The following is a 21,745-nucleotide window of genomic DNA, read 5'->3' on the forward strand; positions in this document are numbered from 1 at the left end:
AAGAATAAAAATAACACCGAGCCGAGTAACAGAGTGGGCATATATATATATATACATTTGGTGCAGCCGATTGCAACCAAAAAGGTAAATGCACAACTATATGTTATAGCAGTCCTATATACAAAAGTTCAACATTCTGAGGCTACTCATTTTTGAGTTTTGCGAGATACATACATACACATGTATATGCATACAGATGTCATGAAAACTCTCGTCTAGTTCCATTTTAATTCAATTTTATGATCCATTTTGGGGGAAGTGAGTCCTTTATTCAGTCCTTACATACAAATGTCATTCAAAAAATCGTTAAATTACATTCAATAGCGGTCAAGATGGATATCTTCATTGATATGATATATTTCATTGATAATATGATACCCAGAATTTTTCGTGATTACAATACTTCCTTTACTTCATACAGGGAATTAAAAATTAAGTATTCATTTAGTTTTTTGTGCAGTGTCTTTAAAGGCTGGAGTAATGAAGGAAACACAACTTTTAATTAAAAACCAATTTCTTGCTTTTTTGTAAAGATCGGAAAACGATCATAAAGTGTGAGATCTCGACAAGAAAAAGGCTGCATCAGTTGAATCTTTAGATGATTTTGATAACATGCATAGAAGAAGTGATGTAATTTTTATAGAAACTTTGGGTCAAGTGTTATTCTGTCTATTATTTTTTATGGTGTAGAAGTGTGGGGTTCCAAAGCAGCCAAATTGCAGTAGCTGAGAATGAAATTAAATACAGCTCAGAGAATTTAGCATGCTGTTTCAGTACCACCGCAATTGAAGTTGTTTGTGCCTTGGCTAGCATGGTACCCCCTCAATATTGTATAAATTTTATTATAATAAATTTCTTTTAAGAATGAGAACAGTAAATCATGTTACATGAGAAGAAATGTTAATTTATAGAGATACCTCTAAATTTTTTAATGAGAGTTATATATACCCAGCAGACAAGATTAGTATTTTGCTTGATAGACATATACTAGATCATGACAATCAGATATGAATTTGCTATCAATAGCAAAAACTGGCTTTGCAATTGTTATGTTTTATTTTTATCTTGAGAGTTAATATAAAAAATATCAACATTTTAATTCTGTATATCAAGGGTAGATGTTAGTGATATATTAAGCTTTGATTTGGATTGAACATAACTTTTACTCCAGTCGTTTTATACCTTTTCAGATTCTTTATCTTCTCTCCAGGCCTTACATGAACCTTTTCACAAAAATATGTTGCTTAATGATATAAAAGAAAAAATTGTTTCCTTGTCTAATAAACATGAAGTTTATTTTTATTGGATTAAAGCCCATGCTGGTTTTATTGGAAATGACACAGACGACATGTTGGTCAAGGAGACTGTTCATGACAGAAATCAAGTCAATAATTATGTACAGGGTTCCTGTAGGCTAGCTCTAAGCTAAGAAGCTATTATTTCAATATTTGGAAATAGAAGTGGATCGAGTTGGAAAAGAGGGCTTGTTAGCCGGAGAATGTAACTTTAGGGGAAAAAATTTCTGACTGACCCATAGTCAATATATGCAGTATATTTAAAAAGATCTTGTATTCATAACTTTGACCTGTGCCGCTGCTGCACTTGGTACACTGTAGCCATGTGAGCATGCAACATCACACCAAAAAATAATTCCATTTGACAACATCCTGTTTTGCTTTTTCTATTACTTTTGATGGGTGTTTTGAGACTGTAACATAGTGCAGTATGTAGTTGTACTGACTGCCTGCATTTAGATAATCTAAAACCATTTTAAAGAGCTATTTCAACATTCTATTTCAGGGTTTGATTGAAATGGTGGGACCAAGTTCATCTGCAGACACAATTTTGGGAAGAAGCTGTACGTCTTTGGTATAGTAGTGAAGTATATATTCCAGACAAGCCCCTCTGCACTGTCTTCTGCTCCTTTTTAGATACTCATTTAGTTTAGCCATTAAAATTTCACATAAAGGAACACAAAACTTATCCTTCAAATAGGAGAAATAAACAAATCTTTAGTATCTAATCATAGTTGGACACTTTCAAAATTTTGACTTTCAATATAGAGTGCAAAGTCTTTAATCCGGACGTCCGTAATCCGGAATGATCTATAATCCGGACCTCAAAGCTACAAACTTTCTGCTCATGCGTAAACGCATTATAATGCATTACGCATGCATGTTTAATGTATAACGAGCGGTATAAGCTAGGCTCTAATTATCTATTTCAGTTAATGTTGCAGATTGCATTGTTCCTTAATCTTCTAATTGGATTCGGTTTATTATTTTTTGCAGACTGTTAGAGCATTTTTTTATAAAAAGTAAGCTTGGACTTTCGATTACGACAAAAAGAGTTTCCGATTCTGGAGCTGCCAAAGGATCTACAAAACGAAATCATGTTCCGATGTCCATCAAACAAAAAGTGGAATTACTGCAAAAAATGGATAAAGGCATATCCTTTGTTTCTCTAACCATTCCAAAATCTGTTTATCAATTTCACGCTGCTCTGCGGGGGAGGGGGAGTGTGGCAGCGCACAATGAACTGGAAGTTAATCTGTCAGCACTATCCTCATCTTCAGGGCAGATGTTTTTATTTTATCCGGCTTATAATTCCTTACTAAACGTAGTATTTCATCTCGATGTACTCCGCCTTTGATATGATTTAAATCAAATTCCTCGTCATTATAAATATCACGATACACATCAAATAGTTTTCTGGCTGCAATTTTCTAATTTCGACCATGCGTAATGTATGCTTTACGCATGCGCACATTGAAAGAAAAGTAAACAAATAAATATTAAGCTTTTTTTTTGTAAATTTTGATACCTTTTAGATCATAATTGCTCTTTATTTCATAAATTATGGTTTCATATTTTTAATTTTATAATTTCTGCATGCCATCTTACCAGTTTTAAATTGATCTATAATCTGGAATCGCCGAAGTCCCGACGAGTCCGGATTAAAGACTTTGTACTGTACAATGGTTATGTTTTAAAAAAAAATTGTTTGCTCATGAAGAAAAGAGACCTGTGTCTGATCACCCTCAAAACTGATAGAATTTATTCAAATTCTTCGCCAAACTTCAGTTGGTCTTTCGCCTAAATTTAAACATAACACCTTGCTTGCTGATATACAACATCACCTACAGGTGCAAATGCAAAGCTCCAGGTATTTAACAATTGATCATAATATAAGACTCTCCCATTCTTTTCGATGCTACTTAAAAACAAGCACTGAATAATTTTACATAATGAATACCCTGTATTTTACATATAACTCAAGCAATGAAATATCTGCTACCATGATGCCTTGTTGTTGCTCTGATAAAACATACTAAATTTTCTCATACTACAGTACAAAGTCCGTAATCTGGACTCATCGGGACTTCGATTCCGGATTATAGATCATCAATTTAAATGTGGTAAGATGCATGCAGAAATTATACAATTAAAAATATGAAACCGTAATTTATGAAATAAAGAGCAATTTTGATCTAAAAGGTATCAAAATTTACAAAAAAAAAAAAAAAAAAAAAAAAAAAAAGGCTTACTATTTATTTGTTTACTTTATTAAACATTTTTTTCAATGCAAGTTGTTTAAGTTGCTTTGTTTTTTGTGCTAAACGCGCATGTGTAAAGCATACGGAAAAAAAAAAAAAACAGTTTGTAGCTTTGAAGTCCTAGATCATTCCGGATAATGGACGTCCGGATAACAGATTTTGTACTGTATAAGTAAATATTTGTTAGTTATGGTGCAAGCATGCCAACTTAAGACGATATGATTGCAGACATGCCAAAGGGACCAAAAAAGAAGAAGTCATTTATTTCAGAAACAGTCACATATTTTGACTTCTGTAGTATCAGGATTATCAAGTATGTTCAAACTGACAAACATCTAATGAAAGAGCTCCATTAGGAAAAGTGGTTGTAAGCATGCAGTCTTAGTATATAATAATTATGAAAAATGTCAGACAGCTATCAGATCTCAAGGTTGCAGCCTTTACTAGATCTCAAGGTGGCAATCTTTCTGCAGGCTTTCTGAATCATTATATCATAATGAAAAATGCAAGAGAGATTTTTTTTCAAAATTAACAGCAACAGTTCACTTTCTAGTAGATGACAGCATAATCTGACTCATTTTTACATGTACCATGTGCAATACCTTGACCAAAGAATGTACTTATTATGATACCTAAGTATTAATATGCCTCACATAGGCCAAGGAATATCAATAATGGAACTATGTATGAATAGAAAAATATTATCTTGAATGCCAAGTCTCATTTCTCCAGGACCAGAGAGACCCACTTTGGTATATAAACAGTAACTTACCATAACCCTGATTTATATAGAGAGTTCTATAATTCAATAGAGGCTGTGCTCAGTTTTGGTATTCCCCTTCCTCCTAGAAAATCTTACATGTTGGACAGCATCCCAAAACAATGGTTAAAATTACAAGGAGCTATTAACTATCCCTAGATACAGAAGATCAATTACAGTGCCATCTTTCATCAAGAACATGCACCTTACTATAAAGTTCACAAAATTGCTGAACATTTAAGGGCCATTCACACTGGGATTTATCTGTGCTAACGGAGTCGGTTCTATGTGTCAAGTAGCTCCGTTTATACCAGAAGTTCACATTTTTCAACTCGCTCTGCTATGTAAAAAACTGGTTTGGGAGCAGTGTCGGTTGTGTTAGATGTCTGTGTTAGCTCAGATAAACACCAGTGTGAACAACCCATATAACAATACAATAGCAATATTACTTTGGTTTTAAAACTTCCCTCGCTTTGGTCCATAGATGTAACCTAAATGTTCATTTAAGAATGTATTAGAAATGAATATGTTAGTTGTTACTCTTTAATATAATGTGGCTACACTGATAGAGTTATGGCAGTCGACATAAATTACATATAGATATTTAACAAATTTAACAGGATCTGCTCTTATGCATTAGCAAGCTAGAACTGAACAGAAACATTTATCAATATACAGTGGTAGCCAAAATTGTGGACACTTTTGGAAATTTTTATGTTTTTGAACTTTGTATGCTTAAGGAAAATGTTACGTTTCGCAAAATGCAAACTTGTATATATCATTTTAAAGAGAATTTATTACTGAATTCAATACAAAACACAAAAATTCAATTATTGCAACACAAAAAAAGTTATATGTACTTTAATATAAATAAAAAACACAGTTATGAAGTGGTTTGTAATGTCTAGCTTTCCTGGCCAATCACTGTTCTTGTTCTGAGAACCAATCAAATGTTAGTAACTGCCAGTAGAAGCTGACATCATGTTTACACTTGAAACAATTCATTATTTTGCTTTGTTCTGTAGGAGGACCTGTTTCTTATACACTGCAATCACAAGTAGGAATTTTGTAAAAATGTTTAATATTTAGTCAAGAAGCAATGACATCAAATAAAGGAGTAGATTGGACACGTAGAAAGAGATGTAATATTATTGTGTTACGAGAAAGTGGTCTTTCCTATGCTGAAATTGCAAGACAGGTGGGTGGTTCAGTGACTACATCTGGAGTCCGAAAGTTTTGTTTACAATATCAGGAGACAAATTCAATAAAAAAACAAAGAAGGAAAAGGCCGAAAAAGGTGCACCACATCTGTTGATGACAGAAGAACAAAAAGACTATGTCTCTAAGATAGAAAAATGTCATCAGCGGCCATCAGAAGTGATCTGAATGATGCTGTTGTTTCTGTCAGTTCAAGAACAATCAGGAGAAGATTAACAGATGTTGGACTGAGAGGTAGAATTCCACGAAAAAAGCCTTATCTTAATTTTCAGCAACAAAAAAAAAAAAAAAAAAAAAAAAAAGACTACAGTGGGCAAAGGAACACATTAATTGGACAGATGATCAGTGGTCACAAGTTATATGGAGTGATGAACTAAGATATCGTTATTCGGTAGTGATGGGCGAAAATATGCAAGACGTAGAATAGGAGAAGAGCTACATCCTGACTGCATTCAAGCAACTGTGAAGAACACAGTTAGTGTTATGATTTGGTCATGCATGTCAGCAGATGGTATTGGTCGCCTTCATGTCATCGATGGGACACTGAATGCCAGAAAATACATTGACACTATTCTAGAACCAAAACTTCTACCTTCCATCAGAGATCTCTTTCCCAACAACGCTTCGTTTATTTTTCAGGAGGATTCTGCTCCTTGCCACACAGCCAAAATATCGAAAGAGTGGTTTCATACAAAGAACATTAAATTGTTGTCATGGCCAGGAAACAGTCCTAACTTCAATCCTATCGAAAATTTGTGGCACCGTTTGAAAACTCTTGTTCGAATGAGGCGCCCATCAAATAAAAGGGAACTAATTGAGGCTATAATTGTTTCCTGGCATCATGTAATAACGAAAGAAGAGCTTAAAACTCTTGTCAGCTCAATGAAACGTCGATGTGAAGCTGTAATCAAAAATAAAGGGTATCCTACTAAGTACTGATAACTTACTGCACTAGCTAATGTATATCGATAACTATTATCGTTTAACTTTTTTTGTATTGCAAATAATTGAATTTTCTGTCTTGTATTGAATTCAGTAATAAATTATCTTTAAAATGATATATACAAGTTTGCATTTTGTGAAACGTAACGTTTTCTATAAGCATACAAAGTTCAAAAACATAAAAATTTCCAAAAGTGTCCACAATTTTGGCCACCAGCTGTATTAGTAACATACAGTTCCTAACCCAATATACAGGGTGTGCAGCGAATAAGCCCTGATTTCAAAATTAAATATCTCTACAACAAATATCGATAGAATTATGCAGTAAACTGTACGTTTATTAGCAAAACTGTAAAAATGGTGTGCAAAAGTTTATAAAATTTTGTTACGAAAATCGTTAACAGATGGCGCTCTAATGGCAGTGACCTATCAATAGCCTTTAAAATGTGCTTCGAAGTCAAAAGTGATCAGTACAACTGTTGGCTAATGAAAAGAGGCTAGCGTAGAAAGTGAAATAATGTATTCCATTGAACAACGTGTATTTTGGTTTTGGAATTTCATCGATTAGAACACAGTCCTACGGCAACACGTCGCAGTTTTCAAGCCCGATTCAAGGTTCCAGTTGGACCCGATGCGAAAACCATTCGCACGCTCTTTGCGAAATTCAAATGGACTCGCAGCGTGGCTGATGATAGAAATGTTTGGGCCTAAGCAAACTATAGTCACCCCTGAAAATGCAGCCAAAGTTTCTGGATTTGTTCATCAAAATCCTAGGAAAAGCATCCAACGGATTGCATCAGAGAGAGGTTTGAAGTACACGAGCACACAAAAAATATTTAAAAATAGCTTACGCTATTTCCATACAAAATCCAAAGTCATCAGGCCATACCAATGAAAGCTGTGCAACAAAGGGTTGACTTTGCGAATCAGATTCTAACAATGATCGACAATGACAGATTTGATGTGAGTTGCATCTGGTTCACAGATGAGGCACATTTTCATTTGAATGGAACCGTTAATAAACAAAACTGGAGATTTTGGGGTACCGAAAATCCTCATTTGTGTGAAGAAAAAGCACTGCATTCACCTAAAGTTATGGCATGGGCTGCGCCAGAGGCATTATCGAACCATTTTTCGTACGAGAAACGATAACTACTGACCGTTTCGTTACAATTTGTCAGCACTCAACTAGCATTGGAGGATCGACCAGGTATCAACTGGTTCATGCAAGATGGGGCTCGACCACATCGAACAGATAAAGTTTTTCGCTTTCTTCATGAATACTTTGGAAATAGAGTAATTGCGTTAGATTATCCGCAATTTACTGACACAGGAATAGCTTGGCCTCCATATTCTCCTGATCTGAGTCCTTGTGACTTCTTTCTGTGGGGCGCATTGAAAGACACTGTCTATTGAAACAATCCTGGTACTCTAGATGAGCTTGAATAGTTGATTGGTGTTGCATGTGATTCCACATCCATTGAGACATTGCAAGACGTGATGTCAAATTTCATTGTTTGTTTACGCCACCTCATTGTTTCGAACGGTGAACATTTTGAAAAAATTGTATTTTGATTGCAAAGGCTGCTTCACTTTATTATTTTTATTTTTATTTATTTATTTATTTCAGAGAAAGAGTTTTCAGCGCAGAGAGCCATCTGTTAACGATTTTCGTAACTAAATTTTCTAAACTTTTATACACCATTTTTACAGTTTTGCTAATGAACATACAGTTTACCACATAATTCTATCAATCTCTGTTGTAGAGATATTTAATTTTGATATCAGGGCTTATTCGCTGATCGCCCTGTATTTACTCAGTGTATTATTTAGTTATATTTCCGAACAAAGTGAAAACTATCATTTTAAATACCTGTAGTGATATAAGCACTTATATAATAAGAAATACCCGTACTTCCTTATTATAGAGGTTTCCAAGATTGAATCGCTAATCAACTGAGGTATCTCTCCAAAATCTCGCTTTGTGTTCTTATACGTGCATGTTACATCTCGACTGATTAGCGATTAAATTTCGGGGGCCACTATAATAAGGAAATACCAAAATGTTGCGTATAGAGACCAAATGTTCTTTCACTTCTGAGAAGATAAAATCTATGCAGGTAATATTTTTATATACAACAAGTAAATTATTTTCAATTTCAAAAGGTAGAATTATTAATTGCTCTGTTGAGAATAATAAAAGAATATCAGAGATTGTGACTATTAAAAATTTTCATAAGTTGGCACTTAAGTACATTATGAAATGTGTTATCATTGGGTGGGAATAATTTTAGAAAAAATAATTTTAAGTCAGAAATCAAAATTTCTTGTTTGTAACTACACAATGTCAATTGTTGTCTCAAAAGACCTATCATTCAAAAAGTCAGCCAGCCCTCATTACTAATGCTGAAAAAAAAGAATAATAACTTCCCAATACTGCAACACAATTACAGAATTGGTCTATTTAATTTATGCAAACAAAATAGCAGGGATAAAATTATGTTATTCCAAACACATCAGGGACACTGAAATTGTCAAAACAAACGAAAAAAAAAAAAGTCTCCAACAAAATTTGAACAGATATCTCCACAACTTCAAAAGAATGTAAACTAAATTTACATACGTATAATAAAATAGACTACTAAATTAGTACATCAGATTAAATATAGAACAATCAGGTTTGAAAAGTTTTCTTAAATTTATTTATTATTCATTTCAAATATTAACTGTTCTCTAAATTTTATTGAATATAACTCACTGTCAGTCTATATTTTATACCTTGAAAATCAGTTTTCACTTTTACACTTTTAATCTATTCAAAGTAATTTAAATTACTAAGTTTTAATAGTATACCTGGTGTACGGATTCCGGCGTGATGCATAACGAAATGTCAAAAATCGATAATAAGCAAAAGGTGTCAGCAAACTTCCTTTGCCACTGAAATAACATGTAGATAATTAACAATAAATATACAGTTATAAGACTTTTTTATATTAATCAAAATATATAAATTCTTAATAATAAATATTAAATTTTCATTTTAATACCTAAAAAGCCATAAAACAGTTACAACCATCAAGCACACCTCTGTGAAAGCAACTAGTCTGAGAATATTACGCTGATGATTTTCTGCAATTGATCTGAGGGATCTTGTAGCAAAAGTATCATAATGGCCAAGTTTCTGTAAAAATGCAATGCACAAGGCATATTAATCCAAATGTAACTGATGGAAAAGTAGTATAAAAAATTCTGAGAATTTCCCATTAGCTCTAAAATTACCTGATAAAACACAACAAGCAATTGATGATTTTAATTAAAATTATCATCCAACAATCATATTTGCACAATGATAAAATATAATATACAAATAGTTCTGAAATGCATTAAAATAACCTAATATTATTAATAATTCAATGCGCATAAAACTTACATTTAAGATTATAATGCTATAGTTTACTGAATGAAGTACAGCAAACAGAAAAATAGGTAGTAGAGATACTGTCAGTAAGTTAAGGTAATATTTATATACATATTATTAAATTATAATACAAAATATTAGAATATTTATTAGGCCAGAAATAAAATATTTTCTAAATAATTGTGATCAATAACCATTAAAAATCTAGCAAGATCTAGTAACAAGATGTGACAAAAATAAGGTGAATGATAATAAAAATCTGACAGAGTAAAATAGCCTTCAAAGCAATGTCCTTCTGAAAAATTTTTTATGAATACTAAAAATATCTGCACTACTTTAGTTTTTTAATCATAACAGCTTTAATATGTGAAATATTGGGAAATCTGGTCTCTTTAATTACAAATTACAGTTTGGGGTATGGAAAGAAGTTTGGTGGAATAAGATCGGGAAAACATAAAGGGTGATAGAATGCAAATGGCAGTTAGCTAAGAATGAATCAAACACATAATATGAAGTTGATTGTCATGCAAAAGAAACCAAGATCCCAATTTATCTATCTGAGGCTGAATATGAGCCATGAGTGGACTGAGAACCAACCTTGCAGCTAAAACCTGCACTCACTGTTTGGCCTTCTGGTGTGAACTCTTTATTCATTAGGGCATGTATAACAAAAAAGATAATACACTGCTCAAAACAATTAAAGGATATTGCGGTTTTAGGTGGATCTTGTGGCTGGGAAACCTTTTAGCTGATTGATACATGGTCGACAGACGTAGTAGGTTATATGAGAATAAATTACACATGTTTGGCAGGAAAAAAAAAAAATGCATTTTATTGCACATTTGTGTACAAAAGGAAAAAAGCACAATTTGTGCATATGAGAAAAAAAGAATAAGAAAAGTTGTTTTCTTCAAAGGAAATCATTTTCAGTAGGGGATATGGTTTCCACGGACGGCCAGCAACGTTGAACACCTTTGACAGGGTTCGTACACATTTCTGCACACGAAAATTAAGTACTTTTAAGGACCATTAATGAAAAAATTAAGGACCTATGAGCAAATAGGAACTGAATAAATTCAATTAAAAATATTATCTATGCCTGAATTTCACTTTTGTGATACCATCCTAAAAATAAAACAGATCTCTAAGTAGTCTGCATTATTATTAAACATGAATTAATTAACATAATTATTAAAAAATTTGAGAATAAAAAACTTTATGCAATTTAACAAATAACATTAAATATTTTACACTTACAACAAATGGACATATTTGAAAGAAGATAAGTGACATTTACGTTTTACCCACAGTTAGCTTTATGTTGATTTTTTTAAATGTCTCATTTTGTCACGTACTTGGTCAGTCTAGAGGTTGAGTAAATAGCAGGTAGATTTTATGTTAAACGGCATAGGTTAAAATGAGAAGTAAGATCGTAATCAGCATGATTCAGAACAAAAGACTGAATGTTGTTACTGCTGCTGCTTGTCTAGAGAGAGACCTGCTCATTAGAACAAACCTGAAAGGCCTGATGTAGGTTCGCAACTGTTGAAAGTTAGTCGGGCTCTGTTTGATGCAGTTCGTGTCATAGCTTCGTGTAGAGTTTCAGGGGTTGTAACCCAGTTAATATACTTTAAGGTTCCAATAAGCCATTAAAGAACCAGAGATGATAAGTAATTTTGTATTAAGTCTCACTAGATTAAAAGAATAAGTGTTACTTGAATTTTTACGTTTTTGTGTTTTATCTTGTGACCTCAGCGAGTATTAATGAAAGGCAATAACTCGCTTTAATACGTAGAGATAATTTTTTAGGGTAAGCAGTTAGTTATAAATAATTAAATTAGGTAATTAGATAACCTTAGTCATTATGGATTTACATAGCCACAATTAAATTTTATTTTTTAACAATAATTGTTAAAAAAGCCCTATTAAAATCAAAATCTAATAAAATTTCACAGTTTAAAATACATGTAATTTATAACATTGATTCTAAAACAATATTAGGATAATTACACATTAAAAGCTACAAAACATAAATGTTTTGTAACAACAACGACAAAATATTTATCCGTCATTTTATTTTGAAGTCTTCTCAAACATTTTGGCTAGTTTATATTGATTTCCTTCTCTTTAAGCATCTTCTCTAACAATTAGAGATTTGTCTCAAAATGCAAACCAATGCTCTCGCTAATTTCTGCATCAACCTAACTGTTTATCTCCTAACTTGTCAACCTCTCCACAATGTACCTATGAAGGTTTACTTGATCTGGTAAAAGTTAAAAAGTCGAAAACCCACTGATGTGAAGCAAACTATCGCTATGTCTGAAAATAACTAAAACATCAGACAAAGGTTTAAATAAGCCTCTTATATAAAAAGAACTTAGGATACAAAGGCATGTTCTAATGCTAACAAAATCATTTACAGCTCGCAGTGACGTAATTAAACAAGAACAGCCAAATTCAAACTAAAAGTGGGGAACTAGTGGTCAAAGATTATACAATTTAATTTAAATTTCATCTGGCTCAGTAACTCTATCATATGAGGAAACAGAAATGGGAAATTATAGTAAAGGCTAATATCGTAAACAATTGGGTAATTTTCATAATAATAACTGCACATTTTCTTTGAAGAATAATTTTCTTTGTCTTTATTATTTTCTTTCTTCAACACGTTTCCTTTTCATCTTAGAATTTTTTGATTTAATTAAAGATTTCCATTTTTCTAAAAAACATGAAATGCATTTAGAATGCATAGAAAATGGCTAATTTTATTTCTTTAGTAATATAAACATTCAGAAGAAATACATATGGTAAAGGCTGGTTACAGAGCTACTGTGGTAGAATTTTTAGAATTTAGTGACACACCGAACAACAAAATCTGGAAATGGCACAACTTTTAGAATTTAGAGCAGGCATTGGAAGCAGAATTTAGGCTCCACAGAGATTGCATCAGGTGGGAAAATGCCTAGTGCTAGCTCTGTGTATGATGCATTAAAACATATTACATGAATCTTTTAAATTGTAAATTTTCAATTTCTTTATTAATAAAAATCCCTTTCTATAATGCTTGCCCATGTGACAAGATTAGAAGCATTTTTGATACTTTCTATGCTTGTGTCTAGTGAAAAGTAGAGAAAATAAAGGGAAGGTAAACATGTTAAGAAAATGATTCTAGTATCAAGAGTAAAACATTCAAATATTATGTTTTCATTGTTCTTCAAAAAGTAAGAAATTCATCGCAAACTTTCAGTAAAATACATCCATTACATGTTGATACCATGGAGACATTTTTAATTTTGTCACATATTCCTCGAATCTTCTAGAATCGCGTATCTACAAATCTTGCCTTCAAATCCTTCTAAACTTTCCAAGCTGCAATGGCTAAAATACTAAAGAAAAATTACCCCTACCAATTCAGTAACAGAAAAAAGCCAGAAATATTTTGGAAAAAAAGGAGGGGAAAAGGTAAAATTTATTTTATAGAGAAAACTGATACATATTCTGAGAATTTTGAATATTCCGAGACAATTACATGGGAAAAACTTTTACTATGAACAAATTAAAAAGAAGATATTTTTAACTAATTACATAGTTAATTTTGCTTTTGCTAAGAGCCATTTCATAAATTGTGCTTTATAGCATTATACCTTCTTTATTTTTCAGAGTGAAATTTTATATGACAGCGAAAATTAAAAATGCTTTATTTTAATATTATTTTTTAAATATAATTTCGATATATTACCATTATTTTAATAAAATTTATCAATGTTAGGATGTTTTAAAAAAAAATCATCCAAAAATTCTCAGATCTCAGAATTAAAAATTTTTTATAGAAACTGATCTTAAAATCGCCAAATTTAGAACCGTTTAATAAAAGAATTCACATCTCCAAAAGCGAAAGTTGTTTAAGAACTCTTTATTAGAAAAAATGAATTTCGAAATGCTTATATCTCACTTCTTGCTTAGAAACTCGAGTATCCCATCAATTATATTAGAAATAGAAACAAATTATAACCCATAAACCCAATCAAAACATAACCATATATGCCAGTGAATCGCCAAAAATATTCCCCCAAAATGCTAATTCACACTCAAAATGGCAATTGAAAAAAGAGACAGAAATTTCAGATGATTAAAATTAAGGACCTTCGCTGATTTTGGCCAAAATTAAGGACTTTTAAGGACCAAAAATCGATTCCAAAAAATCTAAGGACTTTTAAGGACCGTACGAACCCTGTTTGAGGCATGGAGTCAATGAGGCTATTAATCACGAGTTGGGGTATTCTGTCCCACTCTTTCAGAAGAGCTCTTTCCAGTTCTTGGAGAGTTTGTGGGGATAGTTGGCGGCCAGCAACTCATCTTCCTAGAGCGTCCCAAACGTGCTCTATTGGATTCATGTCTGGAGAACACGCTGGCCATTCCATTCGTATGATTCCTTCCTCGAAAAGGAAATCCTCCACCAGGTTAGCACGATGTGGCCTGCAGTTATCGTCCATTAAAATGAAGTCATCTCCGATTGCTGCAGCGTAAGGGACTACAATAGATCTGAGGATCTCATCCCTATAGGGCAGTCAGAGGCAACCAGTCAGAGGTCCATCTCGAATGATGTAGAGGTCTGTACACCCGTCAATGGAGATGCCACCATACATCAACACTCCCCCACGGCCAAATCTGACACTTTCGTGCACGAACGCAGGATTATTCCTACTGCCACGGTCCCTCCAGATGAAAATACGCCTATTATCACGATGAACAGAAAAACGGGACTCGTCAGAAAAAAGAACATTGCTCCATTCATTTCTCCTCCAGTTCACATGCTCTGTTGCCCACTCCTTGCGGTCGCGAAGATGCTTTGATATTAGTCTAACACATACCATCGGTTGGCGAGCATACAGACCTACACCACGGAGTCAGTTTCGGACCATCTGAGTTGAAACCGTGCTGCCAGTAGCCGAGCGAAGATGTTGTTGGAGAAGAGTAGCATTCATATTTCGGTGTCTCCAAGTCGTTAACACTAAATAACGATCTTCATTGGGCGTTGTTGCCCGTCTACAACCTTCCCCTGGTCTTCGGCCTTCACTTCCAGTTTCCAAAAAGTGGTTCCAGATCCTAGAAATCACACTTTGTGACACTCCAATGGCTTGCACTACTTCAGCTTGAGTTTGGCCCCCTTCTAAACTACCAACAACTCTCCAAGCTTCTAAATCGGTTAAATGACTTCGCTGAGACATCGTGCTCATCGAAACAAAGCAGTCACTGAATGCCGATCATCCTTGTCTTTTGTTCAGTTGAAAGTCAAATTTCATTCGCTGCCACTGAAGCGACGTTTTTGACGTCGAACTCAAAATTAGCATACTCCATAGTTTGAAAATCAGAAAAATTTGCATTTGTGATTCTCTTCTTCCATTTTTGCCAAAAAAAATTTCGCTTATATATTTCTTTTATATAAAATCTACAAAGATAATACACTGCTACAATACTATACAAGATAAAGATAATACACTGCTACAATACTATACAAGATAAAGATAATACACTGCTCAAAACAATTAAAGGATATTGTAGATATAAAATCTACAATATCCTTTAATTGTTTTGAGCAGTGTATTATCTTTATCTGTGACTTTTGGAAATGAAATCTTTTCGATTTCGGCAATAAAGCACTGCTATTCCATGCACTAGCATTTAGTTTTTGGTTCATACAAGAAGCCCATGTCTTGCCTTCAGTTATAACGGGTGGTTATAACAGATTATAACAATTGCGGTGGTTAGAAATGAAAATTTTAATGAAGGGTTCACACTTTATTGTATAAAAACAAAATATTAAATTCTAATGAAATACATTATTTTATAAAAACAAATTATTAAATTCTAATGAAATACTTTATTTTTTAAGAAACAGAATATCCAAGTAATTTTATGCGAACAAGAAATTATTTTTACATAAAGAAAAGTTTTAGCAGTTTAAAACAAATCACAAAATATCTCATAAGTTACATAAAATGGCAGATAAATTTAATGATGAAGCATAGTGTATGCCAAAAATTATTTTCATTTTCCCCCCCTCCACGTCAGCTATGAGGTTTTAAGGCGAAGCAACATTTAGGATTAAATTTTCATATAGCTTTCTCATTTAAGAAGATTACGATTAAATATGAAATATGTTGTACATTCAAAGATGATCTTATTGTGAAAATATTGTTCACGGACCTGAGAAGTAAATCAGCTACAATGTTGCTAAAACAATAATTTCATAACTTTCTTTTATGCTTTTAGAAATTTCATTGCGCAGTTTTCCTGTTAAAGCTATCTCAACAAAATCCCTCTAAATTATTAATTTTTATTTCATGCTTTAATACAAAATTCAACGCTCATACTTTTTTTTTCTCTTCCTGGTCATGGATATACTACTACATCCAGACTCCATGTAAATTAAACATTAAGAATCGCTTTTAATTCTTTATCAACGAGTTCTTCTCCATTTTAATTCCTTATTTTATAATTACTTTGCTGCAATAATCTATTTTGAAAAGACTGGAACGGTTCAAAAGTTTTTTTCACTGTGTTTTCCAGGAACTACTGAATTAATGATAAGATGCTAATTCTCGGGAAAAGAAAGATTAATGTCAAAGTATGATTATGACATAAAAACATGTATTTTTCTAGGAGTAAATAAACAAGCAAACAAAAAGAACAAGGGGTTCACAAATTAGAAACAAGTTTAAGAGAGATCATGCAAGCTCCCTTAAGCTCAACATTGGTTATCACTATCTGCCATGTCAATGAAGTCGCATGATTCCATTCTCTGTTGCTTTTGTTCTTCAGTTACATGGTGACAGACAAATCTCATACAAATTCTGCATTTACCCAAGCCTTTGCTGATAATGGTTCTAATGATTTCATGAAGAATATCCAATTCTTCCACCATCATTTGAATGGGTAAATATCAATCCTGCAACAATAGCTCACAAACTTTACTGACATTTGCTGGTTGTTCTACTCATCATCAGTCTTCCACACAATTGTTAATCTCAATGATTTCCTACTCTCCATGGAATGAAACCATTTATGAACTTTCTTTTTTGAGTTGAACACATACATACATGTCTGTAGAAACATACATGTCTGTAGAAATTAACAGTGTTGCATCATAAACTTTATGCCACGAAATGTTGACACATGCTTGCAGATGTTAACCAACATTTAGAAGAATGTGTCGTATGTGTTGCCATGATTATGAAAATTCTCATTATAGAATTAAAGAGTAATTCATTCCATTTTCCAGTCTCACTTTGCATAAGCACCACCTCTAAAATTTGATTTACAAAAGTCTCTGATTTACACAATACTAAAATAATTTTACACATTTATTAATAAAAACAGATCTTTTAAGGCTTTTTGTATTATTTTTAAAAAATGTATAATATATTTATATACATGACAGCAATATGTAATAAGTCTTTCCAACAATTTATGATACTTATGTATCATCTCACCACCCATGAACCCATGAAATTTAGCATCAAACCAAGAAAGCTAGAGGAAATCCTGGCAAAGTCACAGCAACTGTTCCTGTGGAATTCTAAAGGAACTCATGCCTTCCTATTTAATAAATTAATGAACAATTAGTATTTTCCTTGCTTCATTTCTGTGTTTTGTCGGTTTCTACTATTTGTTAGGATCTACAATTTTACTAAAGGCTCTGTTTAGAACACTATAAGTACAAACTTGCGACAGGTAATTCTTTTAATCTATTACTGTTCTGGTAGCCATATTCAGCTGATCATACAGTGTCCATTAAAACACAATTTTTTATGACCTTTATTCTTTGAAAATAATCTACTACTTGTGATTCTGTACAAGGCAGATTCCAAATTTTAATTTTTGTTCCCCAAAATGCATGGAAAAAATACAGCAGTAACAGTTAATTTATATCCTTCTTCACAAAAACAAAAGGTGGGCTAAATTATAGCAGATCATTTGAAGCTACATTAAACAAAAGTCAGATGTTATGAGTCCTTGTTACATCTTTATTTTTTTATGTTGCCGCTAAATCGCACCACTAGGTGACAGTTTCACTGTTGGCTGAAAAGTACATAAGTACCCAACTTACATACAGCTTTTGAGGAAATATAAAAGAGATGCTTAAATTATTCCTTCCAATTTTTAAAAATCATAAAATTACCTTCTTTTACTTTTAATTTACTGTAAATTTAATTCTTCTCTTAATTTCAAATGAGAGTAGTGCATATTTATAATGAATATTTCCTCTTGTCCAAACTAATAAATTATACAATGAGCTACTTTTATATTCAAAAAACTTCATTAATAAAAACTTAACTTTCATTACTATACTATAAAACTTAAAAGGAAATTTTAAACTTTTGTTGCTGATTTCCTTTTAAATTACCACCTTCTTCCATTTTATATACTTAATGTATATCCAAAATTGTTGTGAATGGATATTATTCTATTTTATACTTTATTTAAAAAAACCTTTCACCTTTGAGTATGTATATGATAAAAAGTGAATTCCTATTAAATATTATCTCTATTTTTGATAATATAATTTTACATATTACTGAGAAGGAAAAAAAATCTTTGCTGCTGAAGAAGAGAAGAGCAATCTGTGATTAATCATGCTCAAAACTGAAAGAATTTTATTCATATTAAAAATTTACAGCTAAATTATTAAATTATTAAAAATCTACAGCTAAATAAAGTTGCTTTTTTACCTAATTTTAAATTTTACTTTGAAGTCTTCTCAAATTTGAAAGGATAATCTGTCTTAAAAATGTTATTTTAAGTGCAATCATACTGAATGGGGTAATGCAAAATTTGTTACAAGCTTTTGATTTTGATTACATTATTATAATAAACTAATTTTTAAAATTACTTAAAAATATGAAACATTATCAAAAAATTTTCACAACTATTACTTTAAATATTCGATGAAATAAATATGAAAATAACCTGCATTTAATTATAGTACACAAAGAGTACTAAAAAAGGGAAGTTAATAACTTTAGCATTCTTAAAATAAGGTTTAATAACAACTGAGATAAAGATACATTTTTTTTTTTTTTTTTTTTTTTTTTTTTTTTTTTTTTAGAGGAATGCTAATGCTAAATCTAAAACTTTAATAACTTTACCTTAGACAATGATAAAAACTATGATAATTCCTCAAAGCAGCTATTGAAACTGCTTCATAATACCAAATGTTTCTAAATGAATATTGGGTTTTTGATGCTTTGTAGTATTTATTACATAAAAAACTTAACATCATAATTAATACTTAAAATCATAATTAACTTAAAATTTAAAATCATAATTAATACATGAAATGAAAAAGCAACTCAAACAATTCTGTTTGTTGGTATGCATATGCGCTAAAAAGCTCTAATATCAAAAATGGCAATTGGTGAATAGAAAGCTTTTTGTGTTCAGAAGTTTGCAAAGACTGAAATCTGTAGTTACACTGCAATGTGCATTCCGGATTAAATTCAGATGTGATCCCCCCAAGCGATAATAACATCCATTTAAAAATACCAGCTGCCTTTGCAAAGGGAAGCATACAGGATGACCAGGGGTTATTTGGACCAAGGTTTTCGACTTGATCTGTGCCATGTGACGAAAGGTGCTCACACTGAACACTTGTAAGCTTGTAGAGGTTTAACTGTTTAAGTTGCTCTTTCAATTCATGTATTAATTATAATTTTAAGTTTTATATAATAAATACTACAAAGCGTTAAAACCCCGATATTTATTTAGAAACACCCTGTATTTAATTAAAATTTAAAATAAAAGAAGAAGAAAAGGAGTCCTTGGAGGATAAAATACTCTTCTGTGAATTCATGGAAATGTTATAAAAAATATGTACAAATCTTTCAAAGGATACAAGTAATGGGATAAGAAATGATAAAAAGTATGGAATATAATAAGTAGTGGCATGAATCTTCTATCAGCAACAAAGCACCAAATTCTCGAGTAAACTGAACTCTAGGCATCCTCTGATGAAGACGAAGGGCACTGGTAGCTGCATTACTCATAAGTGCTCTCTGATAACTGGTGTAAGGATTGATACTGAAAAGCAATTATATATATATTTAACTGAAAATATTCAGAATTTCTGTTCACTATCTCAGCTGAAACTATCAAATACAACATATATATTTCAAAATAATTTAGTTTCTTCCATTGAGACTATATAAAGATATTAACTGCTCTCCACCCCCAAAATAATTACATTAAATTTCTATAACCAAATATACACAGAAACCAGAATTTTTCCCTGAAAAAAGATTACCAATTTTAGAGAAACAACTGCTACAATACTTTCACAGAAGTTACCAAAGATAAAAAAAGGCTCATCAAATCTTAATGATGATTAACTGAAAAAATGAACTTTTTGCAACTTTTTTAAATGACAAAAACAAGTTCAATTTTCTTCCATTCAACTGTTTTTCACAAAAAGAAATGTTCATCAAATTATCTTTATATGATAAAAGCTTAATTAATATTTATTATTTCAAAAACAATATGGTAAGAAATTATAATAAATTGACAATCTAGTTTAAAAGATTTTAATTTTGGATACAGAAAGGTAAATATTTCAATCCTAATATTCCTATCGCTTCTCTCTCTCTCTTTATACAAAATGTCTATCAATATTTTAACATAAAATATTAAAGACATTTTCCTTGTTTCATAAATGGGAACTTACTATAAGTTAACTTAATTCATCAAAATGTTACACAACAAATTATTTTAAAGGTTAGGTTATTTGAATTTAGCAAAGTGCACAAGAAATAGCTACCTAAAGGGAGGGATGCCTTTTTTAAGGGAAACTGGTTCATATTCATGTTACACATAGAGAAAACCACAAAACCCAACTATGCTGCTTGCCTCAGATCGAATGATAAATGAACTCTCCAGTATTCAGCAATCTTAACCACTTGATCTTTGGTGGGGTTATTTCATCTGAACTTAAGTAAAGAGATATAAGAATGAAGATATGAAGTCAAATGGAAAAAGTTTATTTCTGGCTTTGGATTACTAACCTAATCATGAAAATAATAGAGAAAAGAAGAGGTTAGTGTCAAAATTGAAACTTCCTTTCGGTTTAGAGCTGGCATGACAGAATTTTAAGCTTGTGTCATACAACAGATCAAATAACAAAGTTAATTAGGCATGAGATATCACCTGGATGATGACAAAAGTTGTGAAAAAAAGGGGGGCCTCTTGGAAAATTTTTACTTCCCCTTTAAACTGTTTGCAGATGGAGGAAACTCAGCTCTTGAATTTGATGCATTTTAAACCATGAAAGAGCTTTTTTGCTCAGTTGACTAACGGAAAAATTTAAAAAGAACTTAAACTGCAGAACAAACATTAGAACGTGAAACAGAAGCTGCAGTTGGGACCAGGACATCTGTCTTTATTTTTAAAAAAATTCTATCTGGCAAGATTCTACACATCACACTATACCTTTTTTATTTGATAACTGAATACTTGATTCTATAGTAACAACAAAAATTATAACTATTACAGTATAACACTAACTAATTTAGTGGAACTTTCTTCTGGTAATAGAATACAAGGGATTAACGTAGTGCAAAGTCATACATAGTCAAAAAAACTCCAGGAGTGGGGGGGCGGACTATAAACAAACACTGTTATTTTTGTAAAATATTTTTCATCCCTGACAGAAATGCCTAATAAGACAAAAGAAAATAATCTTCAGAATACATTTTCTGCTCTACATGTTAAAACTCTTTGAAAGCATCATATTCACTTTAAAAACAAATATATTAATTGGCTATGGTACTGACAAAAAAATCAAATTGAATACAATATA

General features: G+C 31.9%; 1 protein-coding gene across 4 annotated transcripts in view; it reads right to left on the reverse strand.

Annotated features, from left to right (window-relative positions):
* The window catches only part of Kr-h2 (transmembrane protein 33-containing Krueppel homolog 2), a 40,777-nt gene that overhangs the window by 6,868 nt on the left and 12,164 nt on the right, over window positions 1-21,745 (reverse strand). For all 4 annotated transcript variants that reach the window (XM_035373534.2, XM_035373532.2, XM_035373533.2 and 1 more), the window contains exons 4-7: window positions 19,790-19,974; window positions 9,907-9,974; window positions 9,524-9,657; window positions 9,330-9,413 (exon numbers count right to left, since the gene is read on the reverse strand). In XM_035373534.2, the coding sequence (XP_035229425.1) occupies window positions 9,330-9,413; window positions 9,524-9,657; window positions 9,907-9,974; window positions 19,790-19,974 (471 nt within the window). The remainder of the gene's footprint in view (window positions 1-9,329; window positions 9,414-9,523; window positions 9,658-9,906; window positions 9,975-19,789; window positions 19,975-21,745) is intronic.

Source organism: Stegodyphus dumicola, chromosome 10 (assembly GCF_044657685.1).
Source record: "Stegodyphus dumicola isolate Sdum_Otavi_A_Nest chromosome 10, ASM4465768v1".
NCBI classification, from domain to species: Eukaryota; Metazoa; Arthropoda; class Arachnida; order Araneae; family Eresidae; genus Stegodyphus; species Stegodyphus dumicola.